The 25,662-nt window shown below is 53.6% G+C and overlaps 1 protein-coding gene across 3 annotated transcripts; it reads left to right on the top strand.

The window, feature by feature from the left end:
• Hhipl1 (HHIP like 1) lies at window positions 1-23,783 on the top strand. Of its 3 annotated transcripts, XR_005876142.1 has the most exons (10): window positions 1-1,041; window positions 7,007-7,653; window positions 10,476-10,619; window positions 11,415-11,743; window positions 12,346-12,472; window positions 12,769-12,914; window positions 14,368-14,449; window positions 19,055-19,137; window positions 19,516-19,600; window positions 21,057-21,186. XR_005876142.1 is itself a non-coding variant. In XM_040742519.1 (9 exons), the coding sequence occupies exons 1-9, from the start codon at window positions 769-771 to the stop codon at window positions 21,608-21,610; spliced, it is 2,385 nt and encodes a 794-aa protein (XP_040598453.1). In that variant the 5' UTR covers window positions 1-768; the 3' UTR covers window positions 21,611-23,783. The 3 variants fall into 3 exon arrangements, 2 of the variants coding, with proteins under 2 accessions (XP_040598453.1, XP_040598454.1); XM_040742519.1 differs by lacking the exon at window positions 19,516-19,600 and having other exon boundaries at window positions 21,057-23,783; XM_040742520.1 differs by lacking the exons at window positions 19,055-19,137; window positions 19,516-19,600 and having other exon boundaries at window positions 21,057-21,242.
• Window positions 23,784-25,662: the final 1,879 nt, after the last annotated feature.

Below are 25,662 nucleotides of genomic sequence, written 5' to 3'. Positions count from 1 at the left end.
TGGTGGAGACCATGTGAGGGCGTGTGTGACAGAACAGATAGGAAAAGCCAGCGCTGGAGCCCTCCTGGGCAGGTGCCAGGGTTTGGGGTATTATGGGATTCCGGGCCCGTGAGGCAGTGTAATACGTGTGAACTTGGGATGAAGCTGAGGCACATGTTGCGGGTGGAGAGTTCCATGACCCGGGGAGGACAGGAGCCTGGGCAGGGCCAAGGATGGACCGTGAGGGTGCTGCCTCTTCCCTCCTACCGCGGGCTCAGGCTTCACTTCTTGTGAGGTCCCAGGCAACATCACCTGTCTTTTGCGCCACACCTCCATTTTTAAACACTCTGCTAAAGTTCCTGGCTCAGAGGTGGGACTACAACCCGGAGTCCCTGCTTTGGGCTTTGGGTTTCTTGCTCCTTGGCGGCTAAGTAGCGTCTGTCCCAATAGAGGAAGCTGAGACTCAGAGGTGAAACTGGGCAACGGGGTTTCCCTGAAGCCAGGCCACTGCCCCTGTTGGAAAGGCTCTGGGCCAGGAGGAGGGGGCTGCCCGCAGAGCGGGAGCCAGGCTGTGTCGCGCTTTTCCAGTCCTGCAGAGTGCTCCCAAGCAGAGGTGACTCCAGCGAGAGGGGTGCCCGGATTCAAGGCCTGCGGGGCGAGTCCACCAGCTTCCCCACGAGCGAGGCGAGGAGGCGGGCGCTCGGGGGCGCGGCCCGCGGCTTATGGGGGGCGCGCCTGCGGGGCTGGCTGGCCTTCTTTCTGCTTCTCCCTGTGCAGACCGCCAGGCGGATGGCGGGGCGACGGGCTGTGGCCGGGATCGGGCCCGGGGCGCTGCTGGCTCTGCGTGCTCTGCTGGCCGCCGCTCACCCGCAGTGCCTGGACTTCAGGCCGCCCTTCCGGCCGCCGCAGCCGCTTAGCTTCTGCGTGCAGTACTCCTCCTTCGGCTGCTGCACCGCGGAGCAGGACGCGGCGCTGGCCCGGCGTTTCCGGGCCCTGGAGACCCGCCTGGACGCCGGGATGTGGGCGACGTGTGCCGGCTACGCGCTGGATCTGCTGTGCCAGGTGAGCGGGCTCACGGCGGACAAGCACGCGGGGCCCTGGTCGCCTGGAGGCGGAGAGGTGATGGTATCCTCATAAAGGCAAGACTCAAGAGTGGGTCTGGATTTTGAGGAGATGGCAGCCCCACAGGGGCGAGGCTTAAGAGTGGATCTTGGACTTTGGAGGTGATGGCGACCCTACAGGGCCGAGGGCTAGGAGTGGGTTCTGGGCTTTGGAGCTTGGGTGTGACTTGACCCCAGGCCGGGCCAAGTGACCGGGCATCCCAGGACAACTCTTGTCATTCATTTGTTTTGCAAAAATGTTGAACCTTTTCGGGGCCTCAGTTCCTCTCAAATACTAAAGACTCCCGTTCTCTGGGATGCCCTGGAATCTGCCCTCAGTAACCCACCTCAGAGCTCTCTGCCCCTGTCAGGTTCCAGGGAGAAGTGTTTGTTAGACCAAAGAAGGCAGGATGGAGAGGATGTGGCCAGAATATGGGGCGTGGCTGTGTGGGCGGCCTGGGCACTGCTGTCCCGGGGAGAACCCTTCCTCTGTCAGACCTAATGGAGCAGCCCGAGAGCCCATTTGTCAGGGCCAGGGTGAACCAAGGCCTGCAGGGTCGTTGGTGCTTAAGACACCACCTTTCTGTTCTGCTACTGGCCCGGCTCCTCCTCCGGGAGAGGCTCCCCCAGACCTCGTTAACTCATCTCCCCTCTGACGGTGGAGTCCTTACTTCAATCCACACCGAACTCCCATTTTCCTTTTGTTAACGTGGAGTGTCTGACTACAAGCCCCTGGGTCTCCCCTGAGCCATTGAGCCGATGGCAGGAATGCCAGCCCGGCAGGGAAACCCTGACCTAGGATTGTGAAGTGAAGGAATTCATCAGTGGAAGGGTCCCCACCGGCAGTACAAGGTTCAAGTCCCAGCCAGCAGGGGGCAGGCTAGGGAAGAGAGAGAGAGAGAGAGAGACAGAGAGAGAGAGAGAGAGAGAGAGAGAGAGAGACAGAGAGAGAGGGAGAGACAGAGAGAGAGAGAGAGAGAGAGAGAGAGAGACAGAGAGACAGAGACAGAGACAGAGAGACAGAGAGAGACAGAGAGAGACAGAGAGAGAGACAGAGGGAGAGAGACAGAGAGAGACAGAGAGACAGAGAGAGAGACAGAGAGAGAGAGGGAGAGAGAGACAGAGAGAGAGACAGAGAGAGAGACAGAGAGAGACAGAGAGACAGAGACAGAGAGACAGAGAGAGACAAAGAGAGAGAGAGAGAGAGAGAGAGAGAGAAAGAAGGAGGGAGGGAGAGGAGGGCAGATACCACCGCCTCTCCTGATTGTGAACTTGAGAGACTCATGGTAGTCTTTCCGTTACATTATATTTAAAATAGGGACAGATTTCTACCCATGACCCCAGGCCATGAAGACTAAATGACAGGTAGAGTGGTTCAATGGGGGTTTGTAGATGAATTCCTCTGTTGCTGGTCCAGGGACAGTGTGAGAATCTGGGGCCGTTTCAGGAACGGTGGGCATTTACTTGTAGAGGGGTCACATGGCTCGGTGGTAAAAGGGTACCCGGGTGACAAAAAGTACTGTAGGTGAGGAGAGGGTGTAGGGACAGCACAGTGCTCTAGGGTGTTTTGCTCATGTACTGTAGGTGAGGAGAGGGTGTAGGGACAGCACAGTGCTCTAGGGTGTTCTGCTCATGCACTGTAGGTGAGGAGAGGGTGTAGGGACAGCACAGTGCTCTAGGGTGTTCTGCTCACGTTGTAGCTATCAAGCACCCACCTTGTATGTTTCAAGAGAGTCGGACAGTATGGTGGACCACCCGCCTCTCTCCCCAGCCTGGAGGTCTACCCCAAAAGGACCACTGGTCTCCCTGCAGCACCCAGGTCAATAGCAGGGATGCCTGCTTAGAAGGTACTCACACTAGGCTCAGCATGGCAAAGGAGATGGACAGGACCAGGGAGGAGGAAGGAGCCAACCCTGAGGCTGTTTGCTGGCAGGAGGTGCCTCTTTTTCCTTGGGAACCTGCCCAAAACGGCCTGGCCTGAGCAGCCTGTGGTAGAGTGTCTGCTCACACCTCCAGTGAGGCGTCTGTGAGGGTGACCTCATGTCTGGACTGAGCTTGCATCAGGAGGCCTGCCAAGGCTGTGGCATGGTCTCCCACTCTGGGGGGGTCATGGCAGGGTGTGGGAGCACCATCTTCACTGTGACCAATCTCAAGGAGCCATACCCACAGGCTTCCAGCAAGGGCCATTCAGGACTCACGGCTGCCTTGCAGAGGCAGGAGGCTCTTTCCTGAGGCTTTGCCCTCCTCTGGGAAAATATGCCGGATGCTGGTTGCACATGGCAACCCCAGTGTGGCTGGTGTGTTGCTCTCACGTGGCCGACGTCCCTGTAGCTGAGTGCGTGAATTCATCAGTGGAGTTTCCGAATAGTGACAGTGCTTAATAGGCTCATGCATTCAGCAGACATGTCTCCAGGGCCATCCAGGAGTTGGTTCTGTGCTTCTGGGTCCAGGGGCAGTTGGCAAGTCACAGACTTAGCTTCCAAAGCCTCTCCATTCATTTCAGGAGGAAGGCAGACAGGACATGCAACCAAGAGACGTCCCCCCAAGGTACCAGGGCAAGTAGCGAAAAGCCATCGGAAATCTGGGATAGCCTGAAAGAGTGACCATTGGGTTACTCCCTCGGGGTTCATCTTACTGAACATTTACCGAGCGAGCACGTGGTATCTCAGCTCATTGCTCCCGACAGCTGTATGAGGTTGGAGTGCTTTCTCCCTTTTGTAGATGGGGACACAGGCACGGAGAGGCAAGGAGTTTGCCAGACACGTGGAACACGAGCTCTGGCTCCAAAGCCCTTCCTGTGGCCACTGTACAACATTGCCGCCAGCCCCGAAGCCTAACCACGTGCTGGATCCTGAGATGTCCGCCCCAAGGGGCCCCACAGTCTGTGGGGTGGACAGACAGGCAAAGAGACAATTGAGTCATGGCCAGGCAGAGCATCCAGGCCACCTCTGGTGAAGCAGAGGTGATGGCAGAAGAGGGAGGTTGCTTCTGGAAGTGACAGATTACCAGGTGAAAGCTCTACGTGTGAGTCAGAGATAGTGTCGTGAGCATCCAAGAGGCAGGAGCCTGGGTAAGGAGGAAGGAGTAGACTTGTGGGTTGAGCCTTGCATCATGAATAGGAGTTTGCCAGATGTGGAAGTAAGGGAGGAGGAAACATCCCACAGAGGGAACATTGTGTACAAGACTCAGTCTTCCTGGCTGGGTGCGGGGGTGGGGGGGCAGGGGTAAGAAGCTTTGGGACTTGAGGTGGTGAGTCATGAGTCACTGGTCTGTGGCAACACTGGGGCCATCAGGTGGCAGGTGCCTTGTTCCTGTGGATGTTTCACTGGCTATCCCTGAACAGGAGGTTCAGTGACTGCCCACCCTCTCTAGCCGCAATTACTGACCCCTTTTGTCATTTATTAATTTTGGATGGTGATGCTGAAACGATAAACGGCACACTTGCTAAAAGTAAAGTAAGTATTTATTGTAGAAATTACCCACAAGAGACAAACAAGTAGCCGGGCGTTGGTGGCGCACACCTTTAATCCCAGCACTCGGGAGGCAGAGGCAGGTGGATCTCTGTGAGTTCGAGGCCAGCCTGGTCTACAAAGCGAGTTCCAGGACAGCCTCCAAGACAATACAGAGAAACCCTGTCTCGAAAAACCAAAAAAAAAAAAAAAAAAAGAGAGAGAGACAAACAAGTAACCCAGATGAGCCCAGTAGTTTTCTACCGCCGAACTGGAAGCAGGATAGCCAGAAAAGAGAGAGAGACGTCCGCTGTTCAGTCTTTTATTCCTTCCTCCGTAACGTCCCTAGCCCTGCCCAAAAGCGGGCCTGGCTAGTGATATAGTTCACCACCTATGTCCGTATATGTCTTTAGTCATGCCTAAAGTGGGTGTGGTTAGTGGTGTGGTAAACCGCCCTTTTATTACCTCATCTGTGTGTGCCTCTAATATGCCACATGGTTAATGGTGGAACACGGTTTCCTCCTACAGGGTGGCCCTTGTCTGAGCCTCACATTTACACTGTGTATAAGACACTGCTAGACTCAGTGGTTACTATGTAGCTAGATGGCAAGGTCCCTGCCAGGTCCCCGGAGCCCCTGTGCCTTCCATGTGTTCTGGTTGAGTTTTCACAAGGAGAGGGCTATCAGGTCATAGCCTATCTCTACGGTGTCTTTGGAGCCAAGGCCAGTGCCTGGTAGTCTGTGCTCCCCCGAGGGAAGTGAAGAGTCAGTGTAAGGGGTGCAAAGCTGGCTGCAGTCATAAAGTTTGGGGGTGAGCCCTGGTCTGGCCAATTCTTGGCATGTGGCCATGTAGCCTAAGTTCTTCATCTATAACACTGGGGTCACAGTGACACTGCCCCGCAGAAAGGAAGTGAAGCCTATGTGTGCACTGTCCTCTCGTCTTCCCTTGGCTGCCGCTGGCCCACGGCGGCGTCCAGAGGATCACAAGGGCGTTGGCAATACACAGGCTGAGGTTTGGCCATCTGGCCTGTCATACACAGAATGCAGAGTGGAGCATATGAAGGATGACACTTCAGATGGGGACAGTGACAGATCAGGGATGCCAAGAACACACGGGGTCCTCAGTTGGTCAGGTGGGACTCAGCCCACAGCAGTAGAGGGGCCAGGGGACAGGTCATGGAATGACTGAAGTTCTAACAGTAGGGAGCCCTTGGCCTGGAGTCAGGAACCCAGCTCTGGGGTTAGCTGTCCTCTTGCTTCCCACCGAGGTCTCCTGCTACAACCCAGCCTGGTTTCCTGGTGAGAGCAGCGAATGTATAGCTGTCATTGTCTTCTCTATCTAGGAACTGCATCTGGAAGGATCCAGAACTGAGTCAGCCCTGGGCTTGAGGGACATAGCAACAAAAGTCTGTCACACCGGAGGAAAGTAATCACAGTGGGAAGGACTCCACAAAAGATTCTCCCCGGGTTTTGGACTGTTCTGCTGCAGGTCCAGCGGGGAGATGGTCTGGGGAAGGGCCGTGTGATTGACTCCAGCAGGACCGGCTTCATGGCAGGGCTGTCTAGGGCAGGGTGGGAAGCAGCTGTCTCACCTAGCCTCACTCTCCTGTTTGTGGTCGTAGGCTTGCCCTGAGACTCTCCTCCCACGCGGTGTGCATGGGGGCCTAAGTGAGGTCCATGGCAGAAAAGGTGATGAGTTCTACCAAGGCAGAGCTGGGGAAAGGACCCTGGGAGCCCTTCCGGTCAGGCCGTGCCCTAGGAGATTCATTCATCTCCTAGACTACTGTGTCAGTAGCTGCCGTGAGGACAGCTCCAGGGTCCCGCTGGAAGGAGTTGGGTCTGAGGGCAGAGTAGATGGTCTGGGATGTCCTGGAAGACACAGGCTTGGGCTCACCTCACATAGGTGCTATGCCCATGTTGGCTGCCTGGTTATGGAGACAGTAGGCTACCCCTGAGACTAAACTCAGGTGCCCCCATATGCTACTAATCCGAGCATATTGTTGAATAACACTGGGGGCCCTGAGCCTCAGTCCCACCCCCACCCCCCGTGAAGTACTCATAAACATTAAATGAATAATAGTGTAGGAGTGTTTTGACACAGGCGCACTGAGGCTGGCAAGGTAGGGTATTTTTCCCCGTCCCTCACCATTTGCTGTGGCCTACTGTGTCCTGGGCTTATGTGAGGGTCTGGGACACAGCAATGCAGATCAACAATTGTTGCTCTGATAAACTACATCCTGAAGAAGACGAGTAATATGCAAACAATATGGTATAGACAGGGTTCATGGTAAGGTTTTTTTTTTTCGCGGGGGGGCTTTGTTTTCCTAAGTAATCTGAGGCCAGGAAGTAATGGCAGGGAGGGCTAGAAAGGAAGGTTAGATTTTAGGAGGTGGCCCTTGTACAGAGACACAAAACGAGGAGTCAATTGCGCAGGCGCGTGCTCCCCTCCTGCCATCGCTGAGCCCTCCTGTCTCTACAGGAATGCTCACCGTATGCAGCACACCTCTATGATGCCGAGGATCCGGCCACCCCACTGAGGACAGTGCCTGGCCTGTGCGAGGATTATTGCCTAGACATGTGGCAGACCTGCCGAGGCCTCTTTCGACACCTCTCCCCTGACCGTGAGCTCTGGGCCCTGGAGAGCAACAGAGCCAAGTTATGCCGCTACCTGTCCCTAGATGACACCGATTACTGTTTCCCAAGCTTGCTGGTCAACGAGAACCTGAACTCAAACCTGGGCCGTGTAGTGGCCGACGCCAAGGGCTGCCTGCAGCTGTGTCTGGAGGAGGTGGCCAACGGTCTTCGAAACCCCGTTGCCATGGTACATGCCGGGGACGGCAGCCACCGCTTCTTCGTGGCGGAGCAGGTGGGGCTGGTGTGGACCTACCTGCCTGACCTCTCTCGCCTGGAGAAGCCCTTCCTGAATGTGAGCCAGGCAGTGCTCACCTCACCCTGGGAAGGGGATGAGCGTGGCTTTCTGGGCCTTGCCTTCCACCCCCATTTCCCACATCCCAGAAAGCTCTACGTCTACTACTCTGTGGGGGTCGGCTTCCGAGAGTGGATCCGGATCAGCGAGTTCAGAGTCTCGGGGGACGACGAGAACACCGTGGACCACGGCTCAGAGAGGTGGCTTCCCGGGAGCCCCAGCCAAGGGAGTGATCACGTGGGGGGTGGGCGGTGTGACACCATACACACACAGTTGTGGCTGCATGAGCAAGAGTTTCTTAAACACTGTGAGTAGTCAACACCCCCGTGTGGGCCTGAATCACGTGCTGTGGGGCCTGGGGAAGAATGATTTTGCAAAACAGATTTGCCTTGGGGTCATGTCCTGACCCCTGCCTCTGGCCTCCTGGGCCAGACACTTAGCTCTGTTCTGCTGCAGGCTCTAGAGACAGTTATTTCATCTGACTCATAAAACGGGATGAGGTCACAGCTCAGAGGGGGAAGATGGCTTGTTAGGTCACACAACTTGGAAGGATCCAGGCTGGAGTGCTGGTCTGTTTGCAGAAGTACATCCTGTCACCGGGCCTGCCGGACTGTGGTCCAAAGTTACCATTCCTGCCCCTATAGCCAGCATCTCCCCCAACCCGTGTCTTCAGGCAGCTGGGGCTCTCTCTCCTGCCCCAGTCTCCCCCCCTCTCTCTCTGCCTCTCTCTCTCTCTGCCCCTCTCTCTCTCTCTCTCTGTCTTTCTGTCTCTGTCTCTGTCTGTCTGTCTGTCTCTCCAGGGTCTTGTGTAACCCAGGCTGACGTGGAAACTCATATTAATCTGCTCCTACCCCTAAGTCCCACAGTGCCTGTAGAACCTACTCTTTATTATTTATGCCCCAACTGTTCTAAGGGAAGTTGATCTGGCTTGGCCGCCTGTTCCAGAGACTCTCTCAGGCAGAAGTGGACACTGAAGAAGTCTTGGTTGGTAGTGTTGGAAGGACGGTCAGGGAAAGGAGGCACTGGAGGAAGTTGCCTCCTCCTCTTCCTGAGGGACCCAGGGGGAAGTGAGGCCCCAGAAATGTGGGGTATGATGTCTGGTTTGGGGCCATCCAGACTGGAGCCATGGGGGAAGGGCAGCTATTGTCTAGATATTGCGAGTAACACAAACAAAAACACCAGCCCCACTCCTGGCTCCCCTAACGCCTTGTATTGGCTGAGATTGTTTGGCTAGCAAAGGAGCATGGGAAATGTAGTTCAGCGATGCTGCCAGTCTCTACCCTCAAGTGAAGAGCACCAGGAACAAGGCCTGGCTCAGGCGTGTTGGTGAAAAGGCAAATAAAAGGACACTGTGTATTCGATGAAACCGTGAAATGTTGACATGGGGCAAACTAAAAAGAGAAACAGCCCAAAACAGCAGCTTTGAGGGCTGATCGACATCTTATAGCAATTAATTTGGAGTTATCTGGCAGCCGGGAGGGGGCGGGGGAGGAAAACAGAATTTTCATTATTGTACCCAGGCCTGTGAGACCACTTTTCGGCTGGAGGAAGTTTGTCCTATGGACTAGACAGAGGGAGATGGAGGGTGAAATGTGAGTTAAGAGCATTCGCTACTCTTCCAAGTCCAGTGTCCAGCACCCACACAGAGCAGCTCATAACAGCCTATGGCTCCAGTACCAGGGGATTTGATGCCCTCTTCTGACCTCCAATGCATGGCAGAGGTACACACACACACACACACACACACACACACACACACACACACACGAATAAAACAAATTATTAAAGAGATCCTGGATTCAGAACATGAAGTATACAGATTCACACATTTTAGCCTGAAGCTTTCAGTAAGGTTCCTCTGGGCACATCACCCAGAACCTGACTCACTCAGAGGGAGAAGTTGATGTGGCTGGCGGGCTGGCAGAGCCAGGAGTGAGCCATCATCGGTAACCAAGGCAGTTGTCAGAGTCTTCCCATGGCTGGAGGAGGTGGGTGACCAGCAGTCTGAGCTGTCCTCTGCTTTGAGAACCCTGAGTTTGGGGCTCTGTAAGACATATGCCGTCAACCTCACCATGGAAAAGCTCCAGTGTTGGTGACGAGGGAAGTACTCAGGATCTGAATCTAAAGACTTTGACTCTGTGTCTTGTTTTTTTGTTTTTGTTTCTGCTGTTTTCATAGGGACAATGAGGTCAATGCAGTGGCTGGTCCTGTTGAACCTGAATGTTCTGGGACTCATTTTATTGGTGGTGGGGGGCTTTAGTACAGGGAGTTAACCATGGGGCTGGAAAGAGCGGTGGAGGGCAGTTACCTAAGACTACTGACTGCTGTATGTGGCATCTATTGTGGTGGAGGAAACAACTGGAGAAGTTTGTGTGGCTGGGTTCTGTCATTGGCTGGGATGTCCGCAGTGGTCACTCCCGTACCGTTATCTCTATATCTATACTCTCATATCGTATGCCTGCTGCTTCTCAAGACAGAATGACAGTGCCTCCTTTCATCTTGCCTTCCTCCATGTGTGGGAAGCCCTGATGGAAAGCCAGTGAGTGACTGGGTACAGGGAAGGCTTCCTCCAGTGACAGGAAGGAGGTCCCAGGGTGTGTGGATAGAGGGCCCATTCCACCGCCCTGAGCAGCTCATCACTAACAATCAAGGAAGCATGTCAAATGCGTTCTGCTCCACCAGTGAGAAACAAGATACGATAATGGAGAAGATGGCAAGCTTCCATCGGGTACCAGGGATGGATGGGTAGAAAGCAGTTGATAAACACTGGCCCAGAGTCCTGGTCCCAGCTGGGATGCTGATGGCCTTTGTGCCCTCCAGTGGGTCACTCAGCTGCTTCGAGCATCCAGGTCCTTCCTCGACACAGTGACATGAATGGTCCCCACTCAGCCTATAGGTCCTTGTGAAAGATGAAGTTAAGAGTCTTTTACACTGCGAAATGGCATCTGAGAAAAGTTTTACTGCTCTTTGGGGATTACCATTTGGAAGGTGTTTTATTGAGGGGCTACTTATCTCTCTTTAGGATAATCCTAGAGATTGAAGAACCAGCCTCCAATCACAATGGGGGCCAGCTGCTCTTTGGGGATGATGGCTACCTCTACATCTTTACTGGAGATGGCGGGATGGCCGGAGATCCCTTTGGGACGTTTGGAAATGCGCAAAACAAGTATGTGCCGCCTCTGTTCTGCTGGGGCGTTGGTCTGCACACAGAACTTCTTACGTGTTTCCATAAGGAGAGCTACCGCCCCTACCACACAGGGCAGGATGGTAGCCTGCCTGCGGTTAGCGGGGATCCCACCTAAGTCGCTTACCTCCATTGATTAGCAAAGATGACAAGCTCAGTGGGAGACTGTCATGAGGAAAGGAGGTACCAGTGGTAGTCAAAGGTCAGGCACAGTGCCCATTGTCACAAATACCCGGGAGGTGACAGTAGTGAGCCTGCGGGAAGATAGGACTTTCTCTAAGGTAATCCCTGGCCTGTTGGGCCTTGCTGGGGTAAGGCAGGTATTCCCATGACAAAGGGGGAGCTGGGGTAGGTCTGCTACTCCCATAAGACAAGCTGAGTGCAATCCATCTTCGTTTATGTATTTCCTGGTTTGAGCATATGGCCTGGTCTCCTTTCGTGTGTGTGTGTGTGTGTGTGTGTGTGTGTGTGTGTGTGTGTGTGTGTACAGTTCTCCTGAACCACAAGCTTGATGGAGGCTTGTCCTAGCTCTGGTGCCTTCTAACGTAGGCAGCCCGGATCTGAAAGGTCAGCTGTGAGGAGGCAACGCAGGGATAAGTGATGAATTAGGGCTTCCAGCAGGGCTTGCTGCCCAGCGAGTGTGGGACAGACACGCCGGAGGGTGTGCAGAGAGAGCCGGTGTAGATGGCTGAGCAGGGTTGGGCTCAGGGATGGCTTACCCTTTCTGTCCCCGCCCCGTGAACCCAGTGTAACCAGCGCTCTCCGCCCCGGTCGCAGGTCGGCGCTGCTGGGCAAGGTGCTGCGCATCGACGTGAACCGCAACGAGCGCGGCTCACTCTACCGTATCCCGCCCGACAACCCGTTCGTGGACGACCCCGGAGCGCGGCCCGAGGTCTACGCCCTGGGCGTGCGCAACATGTGGCGCTGCTCCTTCGACCGCGGAGACCCGATGTCTGGCACTGGCCGTGGCCGCCTGTTCTGCGGGGACGTGGGCCAGAACAAGTACGAGGAGGTGGACCTGGTGGAGCGGGGCCGCAACTACGGCTGGCGTGCTCGCGAGGGCTTCGAGTGCTACGACCGCAAGCTGTGCACCAACGCCTCCCTCGGTGACCGCGCCCCTGGGGACCTCCAAATAGGATCCTTTTGGTCCCCCCCTCCCCGGCCCCGACTAGATCTGCCCCCAACTCTCCCCTGCTCAGACCCTCGACATGGGTCCAGTCTGTCCCATTCCATCCCCTTGGGGACTTCCCAACTGGGATCAGCATTCCTCCAGAACCCCAAACCTAGGTCCACCATGCTCCACTCCTCCCTGGGCTTGCAGAGCCAGATGAGCCTCTTCCCTCTGGGGAACTCCAATCCACATCCGACCCCTTCCACTCTACTGAGTGACCCCATGGGGACCTCCTGCCTTCCTCCCTCCCTCCCTGGACGCCCCACCTTACTGCCTTCCCCACAACCAAATAGCATTGTCCCCTGCCTCTTTCACCGGACTGCCTTCCCACTGCTGACCTCCATGTACTTCGGAGGTCACTTCAAGCAGTATTTTAGGTCCCTCCTCGCCATGCACCTCCTGCGGAACCCCTAAAAGTACAGCTATGCCCCTTTGAGAGCTTTCCTCGCTCAGGCCACCCCCTCCCTGTGCGTGGCTCAGGGCTGTCTGTGAAGTGTTAGTCCTCAGGACTAACCCGTTTTCTCACCCGACCCGCAGATGATGTGCTGCCGATTTTCGCCTACCCCCACAAGCTGGGCAAATCAGTCACTGGGGGCTACGTGTACCGGGGCTGTGAGTACCCCAACCTCAACGGCCTCTACATTTTTGGCGACTTCATGAGTGGGTAAGTGGCCTAAATGGCCAATCCTCTCCCCGACGGGTAAAAGAAATGCGCTCTTGTATTTGTGTGCCCAGGAGTGGAGCAAACAGGTCTCTTCCTCAGGGAGAAAGTCCCGGTCATTCTCAGGAGAATGATGGGTAGAATGAAGAGGTCTGTGCAAAGACAGACAGACAGATGGATAGGTGGTTGGAAGAATGAGTGGATGGACAGGTGGATGAATGGGTGTGTGAATGACTGGATGGATGGATTTCCTTGTGTAACACACTAGCCCTGACCTCACAGCTCTCCTTCCTTTGCAGGCGACTGATGTCCCTCCGAGAGAACCCAGAGACAGGCCAGTGGAAGTACAGTGAGGTCTGCATGGGCCGTGGACAGACATGCGCTTTCCCAGGCCTCATCAACAACTACTACCCATACATCATCTCCTTCGCAGAGGACGAGGCTGGTGAGCATCCAGAGACCCTCTGTCCTCGGCCGCTGCTTGGGATTGTAACCACCAACCCTGGTCATCCTTCTGGTCTCTGACATTAAAGGAGCCTCAGCTCCTTTCATGTGGGGAGGGGTGTGCTCTGAGGGTTGGGCTTTCTCCTTGGGAGTTCTTGACTCAGCCCTAGACCTTCCTGAGCCTCCCCGTTCTTATCTGGAAACTCAGAGAAGTGGCCGTGCCCCACCCCCACGGTGGGGCTGATGGGCGAGCTGGAGACATAGTCCCTGGTGTTAGCACGGTCAGGGATGACCTGGAATGTGGAATTGTAGGCAGGGTGAGAGAAGAGCTGGGTTCCCCATGGCAAATGTATCTGAGCCGCCGAGGAAACCAAGCTGACGTTTCAAGGCAGGCAGGCACAGCCTGCTAGCCTGTTCCTGGATCTCACATTCCCAGCAGGGCACAGAGGGGGAAGGGAGGGAAGAAAGGACCACAGAGGCTGGGTCCCACTCCAGCATCCCCGCCTTTGTCCTTGGCCCTGGGATTGTTCCCTGACAAAAGGCCAGGGGCCCCCAGCAGGCCCTGGTGCAGGCTTGTTGAAGTTTCCAGGCAACGCTCACCACAGTCTTTGGATGGGTATCCCCTGCAGGGCCCAGTGCCCAAAGCCCTCAGGGCCTAGTCTGGGAAATCTTTGTTGAACTGACCCCCCCTTCATTAGCATATGAGTTTCCCAAAGGGCAGCCCCAGCCCCAGCCCCTTGGAGGTTCTTAAGCTCATCAAGCCCTTAGAAGCCTTTTCTTTTGGTCAGTAGGGGGTTAACATGATTTAGAAGCAGCATTTCCCCTCCCCAATGCAGAGTCTGGAGGAAGGAACAGTTCTCAAGGGCCCTTCCTCCGTCCTTTGAGTGACACAGAGTGACAAAACCAGGAGGAGGCGCTGCTGAGCCGGCCAGCCCGAAGCCAGCCCTGATCAGTATCAGTGCTGCCAGCCAGGGTAAAGCAGCCCCTCCTGGCTCCTGGCTCTCTAGCTGCGCTTTGGAAACATTGAATGATGTTACAAGGACCTCTGCTGCCCCAGTGATCTTCAGGGGCATTCACAGCACAGAGACCAAGAGGACAGGGCCACCCCAGGCAGCACTGGCAGCTTCAACTTGGTCCTTATGCATACATAGCACGTGGGGAGCCCGCTTCCATAGCTAGCAGAATAGGCCTAGTTGAACCCCATGGAAGCAGGGAGTAGCGTAAGGCTGGATGGAAGAGGGAGCCTCTATGGGCCTAGGCAAGATGAGACATCTGGGGACTGTGCTATAGAGGACAACAAAGGCATGGTGAGGTGACAGGTGGCCAGAACACCCCCTCAGCATTGGTGGAGGTCAGGATCAGCCTCTGAACCCGGGGGAGTCTGGGTGCGACGGGGCTGCCTACATTGTGTTGCAGGCAGGGTTTTCACTCGTTGCCTTGTTCCCTGTCCAAAGGGGAGCTGTACTTCATGTCCACGGGCGTGCCTAGTGCCACAGCCGCACGCGGGGTCATCTACAAGGTGATAGACCCCTCCAGGTGAGTCCTTTAACTGTCCGCAGAGACGGTATGTTCCCCCATCTTCACTTAACTCCCTCATGCCCACCTCAATCTACCTGCTTCAGTTTTTGCTGTGAGGCTCCCTCCTTGGTTCAAAGCCTACTCCAACTCCTTCTGTGTCCAGCAAAGCCCTCTCAGATCCCCACTGTATGAATGAAGCCAGGGTCACTAACCGTTGTCAGCGTGTCCAGTGGGTACCAACCTGTAGCCTCAGGGGCCTTCCTGATCCACTTGCCTTCCTGTCCTACCTGGTCCTCTCTCAGTTGTCATTGTTTGGCCTCGGCCTCTCACCTGCCCAGAGTCTCTAGGATGAAGGTTGTGCCTCCTCACCCAGTCACACCCTTCAGATGGTGTGACTGGTGCAGAGCAGACACTAGGGTGTGTTTAATGAATGGATGTATGATGAACTTTAGGTTCTAGAACCCCCTTCCTGGACTGTAGATTTTTTTTTCTTCTCCCTCAGAGTAGCCAGTGACCCTAAACTTTGAGACACACTGAATGTAAAGAAATCCTAAAACACGTCCTGAACCTAAAAATGTGCTTTTCAGCCAGACATAGTGTAAGCATTTCAACCCATCGGATGGGATTGGACAGGGAGGGATTCTGGCACTCGGGAACAAAAGAATACTGAGTGTTACAGCTCAGATATAAAGGTATTCTGGCAATCGGGAACCAAGGAGTACCACAGCTCACAGTAACCATAGCAGCTTACAGCTTTGCTTCAGGGAAAGGCTTCCCTAGTGTATTAGCTCTGTTCTGGAAGGAGATTTCCCTAGCAAAGTTGTTACAATTCAGCTCTGGTCCCCAAGAGCCGGAGTGTAACAACTTCACTTGCCACGAGAAAGTTTCCCCAGAGAAAAGTGTTACAGCCCTGTTCTGCTCTGGCGAAAGAAGGTCTCACCCAAACCTCATTCAAGAGATTTATTGGGAGGAAAGAATCCAGGAGAGTGGCTGCCTTCTGCCAGTGAGGCAGAGGACAGCCGAGCAGCCCAAACAGCCACAAGGTGAACAGACACAGGGTTTATATAGGGCTTCTTAGGAGGCAGAGTTCTGTCCCCTCCCAGAGATTTCCATGGTGGGGATTGGTCAGATTTCAATCCCTGAGCTCAGAATGGCTAGATCTCCTGCTCAGGGATTGGTTGGTTTTCAGGACAGGTTTAGGGTCAGATTTGGCTCTGGTTTCAGGGCCAAAGTGTGTTTCTTTCTCTGGTCCTTTTTTAGCCTTTGGCTCTAATTTTAGGACCAGAGTCTATTTCTTTCACTGGCTCTGATTCCAGGGGCAAAGTGTGTTTCTTTGGCTCTGCTCAGGGTGTATTTCTTTGGCTGGACCTTTTCCCCTACACATAGGGGTATATATTTGTAACCCCAGCTATTTAGGAGGCTGGGGCAGGAAGACTGCAAGTTTGAGGTTAGCTTCTGAGAGGTGTAAGCTAGCCTAGGCAATTTAGTGAAATCATATATATATATATATATATACATATACATATATATATATATATATGTAGAGAGAGAGAGAGAGAGAGAGACTGGGGGTGGGCAGACTAGGAATATAGAGGGCTTATTTGGCATGCACAAGGCCTGGAGTTAGCTGTCTAGTTCATTAAAAAAATTTATTATGCTTTATTTGTTTTTACTTTATACGCACTGGTATTTTGCCTACATGTATGTCTGTGTGAGGATTTTGGATTCCCCTGGAACTAGAGTTACAGTTGTGAGCTGCCATGTGGGTGCTGCGAATTGAAGCCAGGTCCTCTGGAAGCTCACCCAGTGCTCTCCAGCCCCTCTCCAGTTTATTTTTGATGTCACTGTCTGTGTAGAAGACAATGATTACTACAGAATAGCAAGAAGCACTTCCAGGGGTGTCATTGCAGAGTCTCTGCTCACTTCCCCAGAGTGAGAGCAGCCAGTGGCCAGAAAGGACAGTGTGTGACGCAGATTCTCAAGGGAGAAAGTAATCAGCGACAAGGGGGCCACTGTGCCAGCCTAATGTTTGGGTAGGTTTTGTGTATTTCCTAAAGTCTCCAAAATGTACGGCTTCTGGAGGGGCATTTTCTTCAACAGGTGATTGTGTGTGTGTGTGTGTGTGTGTGTGTGGTGTGTGTGTGTGTGGTGTGTGTGTGTGTGGTGTGTGTGTGTGGTGTGTGTGTGTGTGTGGTGCATGGGTGTAGGTGTGTTTGCGTGTGTGTGGGTGTGCATGGTGGAGACCAGGGGTCAACAAGGTTGGGTGTCTCCCTCTTTTGCTCTCCACCTTATATATTGAGGCAGGGTCTTTCTCTTGAACCCAGAGCCCATAGTTGGTACTCTGGCTAGCCAGCTTGCTTCAAGGATTCTCAGTCTCTACTCGGGGTTACAGTTTGTTTTGTCTACCTTGTAGTGGCATGAGTGCTGGGATCCCAACTTCAGTCCTCACTCTGTGTGACAAGGGTTTGCACCAAGTCATCTCCCAGGCCTGGATGAACTCTCTCTCTCTCTCTCTCTCTCTCTCTCTCTCTCTCTCTCTCTCTCTCTCTCTCTCTCTGTCTCTCTCTCTCTCTCTCTCTCTCTCTCTCTCTGTCTCTCTCTCTCTCTCTCTGTCTCTCTCTCTCTCTCTCTGTCTCTCTCTCTCTCTCTCTCTCTCTGTCTCTCTCTCTCTCTCTCTGTCTCTCTCTCTCTCTCTGTCTCTCTCTCTCTCTCTCTCTCTCTCTCTGTCTCTCTCTCTCTCTCTCTCTGTCTCTGTCTCTCTCTCTCTGTCTCTCTCTCTCTCTCTCTCTGTCTCTCTGTCTCTCTCTCTCTCTCTGTCTCTCTCTCTGTCTCTCTCTCTCTGTCTCTCTCTCTCTCTCTCTCTCTCTCTCTCTGTCTCTCTCTCTCTCTCTCTCATACAGGTTTTCTCTATTATGTAGCTCTGTATGTACCAGAACTCTTTCTGTAAACCAGGCTGGCCTCGAACTCACAGAGACCCACCTTTCTCTGCCTCCCAAGTGCTGGGATTAAAGGTGAGGGCCACCACTGCCCAACTTATGACATAACTTCTTATCATAAAAGCCATGAGCGGGCTCCCTCCGCTATTTGCCTCCCTCTTGTTTCCCATCCGCTTTCATCTCAGTGAGCCTAGTTCTCATCTCATTTGCTTGTCCCTGAGGCGTGTCATTGTCTCCATGGCATCATCACTCCCAAAAGGATGCTTGCCGGTCCTCGTCTGCTGAGTCACTGAGCCACCATCGTCTTGCATAGTTCTTGGACGCTGAGGTTATTCTCATTTAAAAAAATATGCTGGGGCTGGAGAGACTCAGTGACTAAGCATGCTGGCTGCTCTTCCTGAGGACACAGGTTAGGTTTTCAGCACCCGTGTGGTGGCCCACAGCCATCTGTAACCAGTCTCCGAGATCAGACGCCCTCTGGTGGCTCTACACTCATGTGGTGCACAGACCTACCTGGTGGCGAAACACTCACACACATAAGATAAAAACTAACTTTCTAGGGGGGTGGGGGTGAGAATGGTTCTCTAAGGACCTGTCACGTGTACTGCCGGATGTCACTTTAGCTGCCTTCTGGCCTTTAATTTTGCAGCACCCTCTCCCTCTTGGTTCATTGTTCCTGCTATGGAGAGAGGACTCAGCAGGACTTTGATTTTTTTTTTTTCCTCTCAAGTTCTTGGGGTTAGAGGCAGGCAAAAGTGGTGGGACTCCTCTCTTCTATCTTCCTCTTTTGGAAGAAGTGTGTTTCTCATATGGATGAGGAAGACAGGGAGGAAGACCCAGGGGCCACAGCTCACTGCCTGGACAGAAGCACTGTGGTGTTTTGCAGTGTGGCGTGCAAAGATTTTTTTTTAATTAGTTTCCTTAAGAGACAACACCCTCCTCCCCTTTCCCAATGGGAGGTCAGAGTAGAGACGGCTGTACTTCCAGCTTTGGGGAGTCTGTGTGTCTTGCAGAGGCACATGGCCCCTCCTCTGCCAAGTCTATCAGGAGGCCACTTCATCATGTGGCCATTTCAATCCCAGGCTGGCGGAACCCCATTGAAGTCCTGGACCCACATGGGGCAGTCTGGGAACAGGGTCGGACCCATTCAAAGAATCACAGATCAACGGCCAAAAACTAATTAAGATGGAACTCTGGTCCTTGTGTTTCTTCAGGATGGGCAAGGAGGCTGCTCACAGCCTGGCAACTTTCCTCAGATTCTTTTCTCTGAACTGCAGGCCCCACGGCTGTGCTGGGCCTGCTGAAGCCAGCTTCCCACGACTCCTCTCTTCGGCCCACTATGTCTTTTAGCTTGCCTTAACTGTTTCACATCTCTCCAGGCCTATGTACCACCAGAAAACAGAGGCAGGGAGAGAGACTCTTCTCAAAGGCCTGGGGTGGAGGGGGTGGGCAGGAATGGGGCATTAAAGGAGTGGGGTGGGCAATGTTGGGGGGGACTTTGGAGGGGCCAGGTGCTGTAGGGTCCATTAAGAGCTGTTCAGGAGCTGGACACTAGTTACTGCTGTCTCTGATGACACTTGTCTGGCCCGTACCCTCTTTGCTGTAAGGGAGGGTGATGGGGTAATGGCGGGGAGTGGGGACTCTCAAGGCTGACTCCCAGTCCTCATCTTCTGTGTGTGTTTGGCAGACGGGCGCCTCCAGGGAGGTGTCAGATACACCCTACTCAGGTGACAGTGAAGAGCCGCCTCGTCCCCTTTGTGCCCAAGGAAAGTAAGTGTTCTCCAGTTGGAGAAGGAGTTTCTGCTACACCTCAGGTCAGAAGGGGGCCCCAGAAGGACCTAGAATGCTTCCGCAGCCCCTGTACCTAGCCCTGTGTCCGACACCTTTTAGAGACCCAGTGAGTGTCAACAGACCCACAAGTACAAGGCATCTTGTTTGATAGAACCTTCAGCCTGGTTCCAGGCAGTTGGGATGTAACCACAGGGGCCTGCAGCCTTAGGCAGGATGTGGCAAGAAGAGTATAGCTGTATCAAGCAAGGAATACTCAAAATTTCTTGGGAGGAACACAGAGAGAGGATGTCTGTGAGTAAGGTGGTGGAGCATTTGGGCGGCGCCTTCCATACTTTCATTTTGATCCTCTTCGTTCAGGACAGAAGGAGCCATGAGTAAACCCTGTGTTCTGAAGGCCATTCAAGGCTGTGAATGACTGCCTGGGATAGAGTCTTGTGAAAAGGTAGAGGGGGCTATTCCATTGGGTCCAAGCTAGGTAGGAACAGTGGCTTGGGATAGTAAAATCTTTTGCATACCAAGAGATGAAGGAAATCCATTTTGTCCATCCATCAACTCATCAGCCATCCATCCACTCACAATTCACTCATCCATTCACCCATCATTCATCAACCCACCCATCATCATCCATCTACCTACTTGCCCACCCCATCCATCAGTATACCTATCCATCATCCATTCATCCATCAGTCCATCCACTCACTCATAAATCCATCTATCATCATCTATCTAGCCATCCACCCAAACATCAATTCATCTCCCCAACCATCCATCCAGACATTAAGTCATTCACCCACCCATTATCCAATTGCTCATGAATCCATCCATCCATTCACCATCTATCTATCCATCTACCCACCCAACCACCCAGCATCCATCTAGCTATTATTCATCCATCCATCCATCCATTCATCCATCCATTCATCCATCCATCCATCCCTCATCCATCTTGTCAGCCAGTCACCATTCATCCAGAAAGCCATTATTCATGTAGTCATTATCCATCCATCCACTCAGCTATCTTCTATCCAGCAACCCATCTGTCTTAGTTAGGGGTTCTATTGCCTTGATAAAACACCATGATCAAGAGCACCGAAGGGTTTATTTCTGCTAATAACTTTCGGGTTACACGCCATCACTGAGGGAAGTCAGGAACACAAGGCAGGAACCTGGATGCAGAGGTCATGGAGAACATTTTTTTACTAGCTTGTTTGCTCATGACTTGCACAGCCTGCTTTTTAAATATGACTCAGGACCACTTGCCCATTTGGCCAACTTTTTTATCTATCTATCTATCATCTATCTATCTATCTATCTATCTATCTATCTGTCTGTCTATCTATCTATCATCTATTTATTTTTGGTTTTTGGCTTTTCGGGACCAGGTTTCTTTGTGTAGCCCTGACGAGAAGCCCTGACTATACCGGGACTCATTCTGAAACTATTGTTTGCTTCCATCTTTGTGGCCTTTGTTTCCTCACCAAAAACCGAGGACAGGAAGCAGTAAGCCCCTTGTTCCTGTAAGCTGTCCAGACATCTCCCTTACTGTGCCTGGATTTCAGGGTCTTCCCACTGGCCTGGGGACTCCTGGGAGGGCAGAGCTTGGGACAGACAGCAGTAGTGGCCTGGCATAGCACCTGCCTGCCAACCAGGGCTTTTTGAGTAACTTGAAGAAGCGACTGACACAGCGCTAGGCTAGCGTCCTTAGGGGTCAGGGTGACCCGTCAAACCCAGTAGGCCCCCCCAAGAAGCAGCCTAATCTTGGAATCTGAGTGGAGCCAGACCAGGCATCTTTCCTTAGCATCTGTTTTCCTGGCACAGACTGGGGGCTGGGCGGGTGGGGAGTCGAGCTAGGATGGAACAGCAGGTTCTCTCTGACCCCAGGCTTTTCCTCTGCACAGGGTTTATCCGGACACCAGAGAGCACTCCTCGACCCACGGCCCGCGCCCCCACTAAGGCGCCCCGTCGCAGACGCCCCACAGCCGCTCCCCCAGCGCCCACCCAACGGCCCACAAAGCCCACAAAGCCAGCACGGCCCACCCGGCGACCAGGGGCCCGGAAGGGAGGCGGGCGACGGCGGGGACGTCCCAGCACCGCGGTCCCTGAGCCCCAGAACGGCTCGGTGCGCCTGGTACGGCCCGCGGGCCTGAGTCCCGGCCGCGGGCGCGTGGAAGTGTTTGTAGGCGGACACTGGGGCACGGTGTGCGACGATGCCTGGGACACCAAGGCGGCCGCCGTGGTGTGTCGCCAGCTGGGCTTTGCGCACGCGGTGCGAGCCGCCAAGCGCGCGGAGTTCGGCGAGGGCCGTGCACTACCGATCTTGCTGGACGACGTGCGCTGCGCGGGCAGCGAGCGCAACCTGCTGGAGTGCGCGCACGCTGGCGTGGGCACGCATAACTGTAAGCACGAAGAGGACGCTGGCGTCGAGTGCAGCCACCAAGACCCGGACCTATAGCCAGGCCTCACCTGGCTGGCTGTGCCACCCTGTGAGGATGGAGCCTAGAATGGCCCCTTCGGTCTGCGGGCACCCTGGGCAGCACGCACAAGGGCCCAAGAGACGGTTCATCTTCATGTGACCTCAGTGTCCCCTTGTGCTGTGTGTGGTTTGTGGATAAGATCTCTTATCTCTCAGCACTTCGGAGAGCGAGGGCAGTGACTCTTCAGGAGCAGCACTGGGTGGGGGAGGCTGGCTGCCTTTTCAGTGTTAGGCTGGGGGGAGGGGTCAGGCCTCCCCTGCCAGGGCTGAGTGACAGGTTCCAGACTAGCAAGGGTGCAGCCTGAGAAACAGGGTCAGAGTGTAGGCGGGTGACCCATCAGTCCGAAGCACCGCAGAAAAAGAACAGGCAGTCTGAAAGCCACAGAGAAGGATCTTATAGGGTAAGGGGTCCTGTGGCCATTTGCAGCCCACCAGGGATCAGGCTGCTGATGGGAATAAGAGCCCACGAGGGAAAGCAGACTAGAGGGCCTGGAGGGCCTTGGAGGCCACTTGCTGCGCCCTGCAGGCACCCTGGAAAGGTTACTGGGTCCCCTCCATCCCTGAAGCCTGACCCTGAGACAGAAGCACCCTTAAGCTCACACTTGGTCCCTTTAGCCTCTGGGCTCCAGTTGGCAGGTGGGTGTGGGGCAGTACTTTCATCCTCTACTGTCGCCATCACCTCCCAGGGGGTCCTCAGATTCCTTGGCTCCATCTATGGGCTAAGAAACCTGTGGGACCGCGAGACTACTCATCTCAACAATTTGACTGTCTGCAATCCTTCCTTCCTCCTGTCACTCGCCACCACCTGGAAGCTCGGAAGCAAGCAGAGGGACAGAGTAGAGAGGGCGGGGCCTGTAGCTTGTCTCCTTGCTCATGGAAGGCCTCAGGGTAGCTCTGTACCCGGTCCTAGGAGAGAGCTCTGGGTAAAAGCTTCAGATAGGGGTGGAGCCATGGAAACAAACGAGTTACCAGGCAGGGAGAACAGGATGTGGCCTGTGTCAGGCAGTTGTGGCTAGGGATCTGGGTTAGGTTCCCGGCCCAACCTGAGCGGGAAAATGTCATTCCCGCACTGAGTTCTGATCTGAAGAGGCCTGTGTGGTGGTCCAGGCAAAGGAACTGGTGCAGACTCAGGCTGGGTGATGTCTACTCCTGTTCATCGCTGCTGAGAGGGCAGCACTGCTGACAGGGAACTGGAGGGTCACTCTGAAGCTTTGGAGGCTGGTCGTTCTCAGAAATAAGTGAGAAAGTTACTGAACAGTTAGGAAACAACAGGAAAGGAAAACATCGCTTCCCGGAGCAAAACTGTGCAGCCACAAGGCTGGGGGGCCAGGGAGCCCGAGTCCTAGGCAGCTTTGCAGTGCAGTTCCAGAGGCGGTGCAGAGTGTGTACACAGTCGATTCTGGTTGCTGACAGGAGGGGAGGCTTGGGCGTGGAGGAGAGTATGCTGAGCAGGTGCACTTGGTTTGTTAGGCTAGCTGGGAAGGTTTGTTGTTGGTTTTTCTCTTTACTCTTACTCTTTTGGGGGCTGCCACCCAGCTCCCAAATAAATACACGGAGGCCAGCCGTGTCAGAGGGGGGAATGCCATATGGAGGCACTAGCTTTGGGGTGACATAGGAAGAAACAAACCAAATGAGAAAAGTGAGCCCCTTCAGGCTAATGCGGAGAACTCTAGGCTCCCAGTTGGGCGCCTGGCCTCTCACCCACTTGGTGAAGAAGCGACCTTCATGCAGAACTTGCTGTTTGCAGGGGCCTCGGGTGTGTTGTCAGTTTACTTCGCCCCATGGGGCCCCCAGCACTCCCAACATCACCATCTCTCTCTCCATCCTCGTGGTGGCTGTAAATTGGTGCCCGGGGCTTTGGTCATGGTGTTCTGTCTTAGCAATAGAAACGCCAGCGCAGGTAACATTTACAGTAGCAGTTCGCAGTTTTATGTGAGCGGCAGGGCCCCGTGTTGATTTTGACTCAGGCGTGGGCTTTGTTGTTTGGGTTTCTGTGTGTTGAGACTGCTGTGACCCAAGGGCCATACTCTGGGGTTGCTGTCTGTGTCCCACTGCCCGATGGAAGTATGTGAACCATGCAGGCAGCCAAGTTTCCTGAAGTTGTGTTAAGGGTAAAATATTTTTTACTCTTTAATTAAAAACTATAAACTGGGCAGTTGTGTTCATGTCCTTAATCCCAGCTCTCAGGAAGCAGAGCCATCCTGGTGAGTTCCAGGACAGCCAGGGCTATACAGAGAAACCCTGTCTCAAAACAACAGACAAAAGCATTATTTAGTATGTATTGGTGTTTTGCATGTGTTATGTCTGTGCACCATGCATGTGCCTGGTTTCTGCTGAGGCCAGAAGAGGGCTTTGGAGTCCCTGGAACCAGATGATTATGAGCCACCATGTAAGTGCTAGGAATAAAATCTGGGTCTTCTAGAAGAGCATTCAGCGCTCTTAACTGTGGAACCGTCTCTCCAGTCCCCCTTCATTTTGAAATATTTTATTTAATTCGGAATATTTTAACAGGCAGACAATATAAAATACCAGGGCTGGAGAGATGGCTCTATTGATAAAGTGTTTGATCCCCAGGACCCATTTCATATATGGGTGCTCATACACAAATATATGATCAAATACTAATGACATAATAAAACTTCTAGGACTTGGCATGGTGGCGTACACTTGAAATCCCAGCCATGGTGACGGGGGAGTTGGAGACTGGCAAACCCAGCTAGCCTAGGCCACTTGATAAAGTTCCAGGTCAACGAGGGACCTTGTCTCAGAGAATAAGATGCTTCTGAGAATGGATACCTGAAGCAGTGTTCTTGATCTCCAGGTGTACGGGCAACTTCACCACACACACACTAAGGTATCAATGACTTAAAAGCAACTTTTGCCGGGCAGGAGAGGTGACTAGGCAGTTAAGGGTTCTTATTGCACAAGAACTGTGGTTTAGATTCCAGGACCCACCCAACACACCAGACATCCCGTTGACACCTCTAGCCCAGCCCCAAGGGGAATAGAGGTATGCCAGACGCCCTGTTCACACCTGTGACCTGGCTCCAAGGGGGAACAGAGACAGGATTGCTCTGCTGACTTGTCACAGGTTTTCTTTTGGCCCCCCAGCCAGCTCCCAAATCATGATGCAGAGTCTTAATGCTCGGCCTTAGCTTAGCCTCATGTCTTGCTAGCTCTTTAATTTAACCTGTTTCTCTTCATCTACATTTTGCCTTGGGCTTTTTACCTTTCTCTCATTCTGTAGGTCCTATTCCATGTCTGGCTGGCTGCTACCTGGCTGGCTGGCCTGGGCTTCTCCCTTTCTTCCGCTCCCATTCTCTCTTCTCTCATCCTCCCTTGACGTTTCTCCTACTTATTCTCTCTGCCCACCAGCTCTGCCTAGTCCTCTACTGCCTAGCTATTGGCCATTCACCTTTTTATTACACCAATCAGGTGCCTCAGGCAGGCAAAACAACACATCTTTACATCGTTAAACAAATATTCTGCTATATAAACGAAACACATAACCTTCATAGTTAAGGTAATATTCCACAACACTGGCTTCTAGCCTAGCCGAGAAAATGTGAGTCCCGGTTTCATGGAGAGACTGTCTCGAAGGAATAGGTGACGAGTAACAGAGGACACCTGACATCCTTTTCTGCTACACACACACACACACACACACACACACACACACACACACACACAAATTCTGGCTATTAAATTCCTGAAATCTAGTATATATTTTAGACAATGCATATACACACAACACATAGTTGGACTATGCCTCTTTCAGTTTATAGTCTCATGTGGCCTGTGGCTGCCCTATTGGTGGTATTAGTGTAGATCTCAGTGCTTCGCTGGCCATTGGCCACCTAGGGCAGCCGGCCAGCCCTGGGACGCAGGGCCTTGCTGAGCAGTCCCCAACTAATTACAGAGAGTTAGGAGCATAAGATGGAGGCATAGGAACAGAGCAGATGTGGGGCCTGAGGGGTCACTATTGACACACCCTAGCCAGGAACAGGGAGAGAAGTGTGTGTGTGTGTGTG

Source organism: Mesocricetus auratus, unplaced genomic scaffold (assembly GCF_017639785.1).
Source record: "Mesocricetus auratus isolate SY011 unplaced genomic scaffold, BCM_Maur_2.0 Super-Scaffold_15014, whole genome shotgun sequence".
In the NCBI taxonomy this organism is placed as follows: Eukaryota; Metazoa; Chordata; class Mammalia; order Rodentia; family Cricetidae; genus Mesocricetus; species Mesocricetus auratus.
Note: the sequence above shows the minus strand (reverse complement) of the source record. Positions and strands in the feature narration are given on the sequence as shown.

Coding starts and splice junctions, on each gene's coding strand:
- Hhipl1 (XM_040742519.1), top strand. CDS start 769: ATGGCGGGGCGACGGGCTGTGGCCGGGATCGGGCCCGGGGCGCTGCTG. Junction 7,654..10,475: donor GTGGACCACGGCTCAGAGAG/GTGGCTTCCCGG, acceptor ATCTCTCTTTAG/GATAATCCTAGAGATTGAAG. Junction 11,744..12,345: donor GTGCACCAACGCCTCCCTCG/GTGACCGCGCCC, acceptor CCCGACCCGCAG/ATGATGTGCTGCCGATTTTC.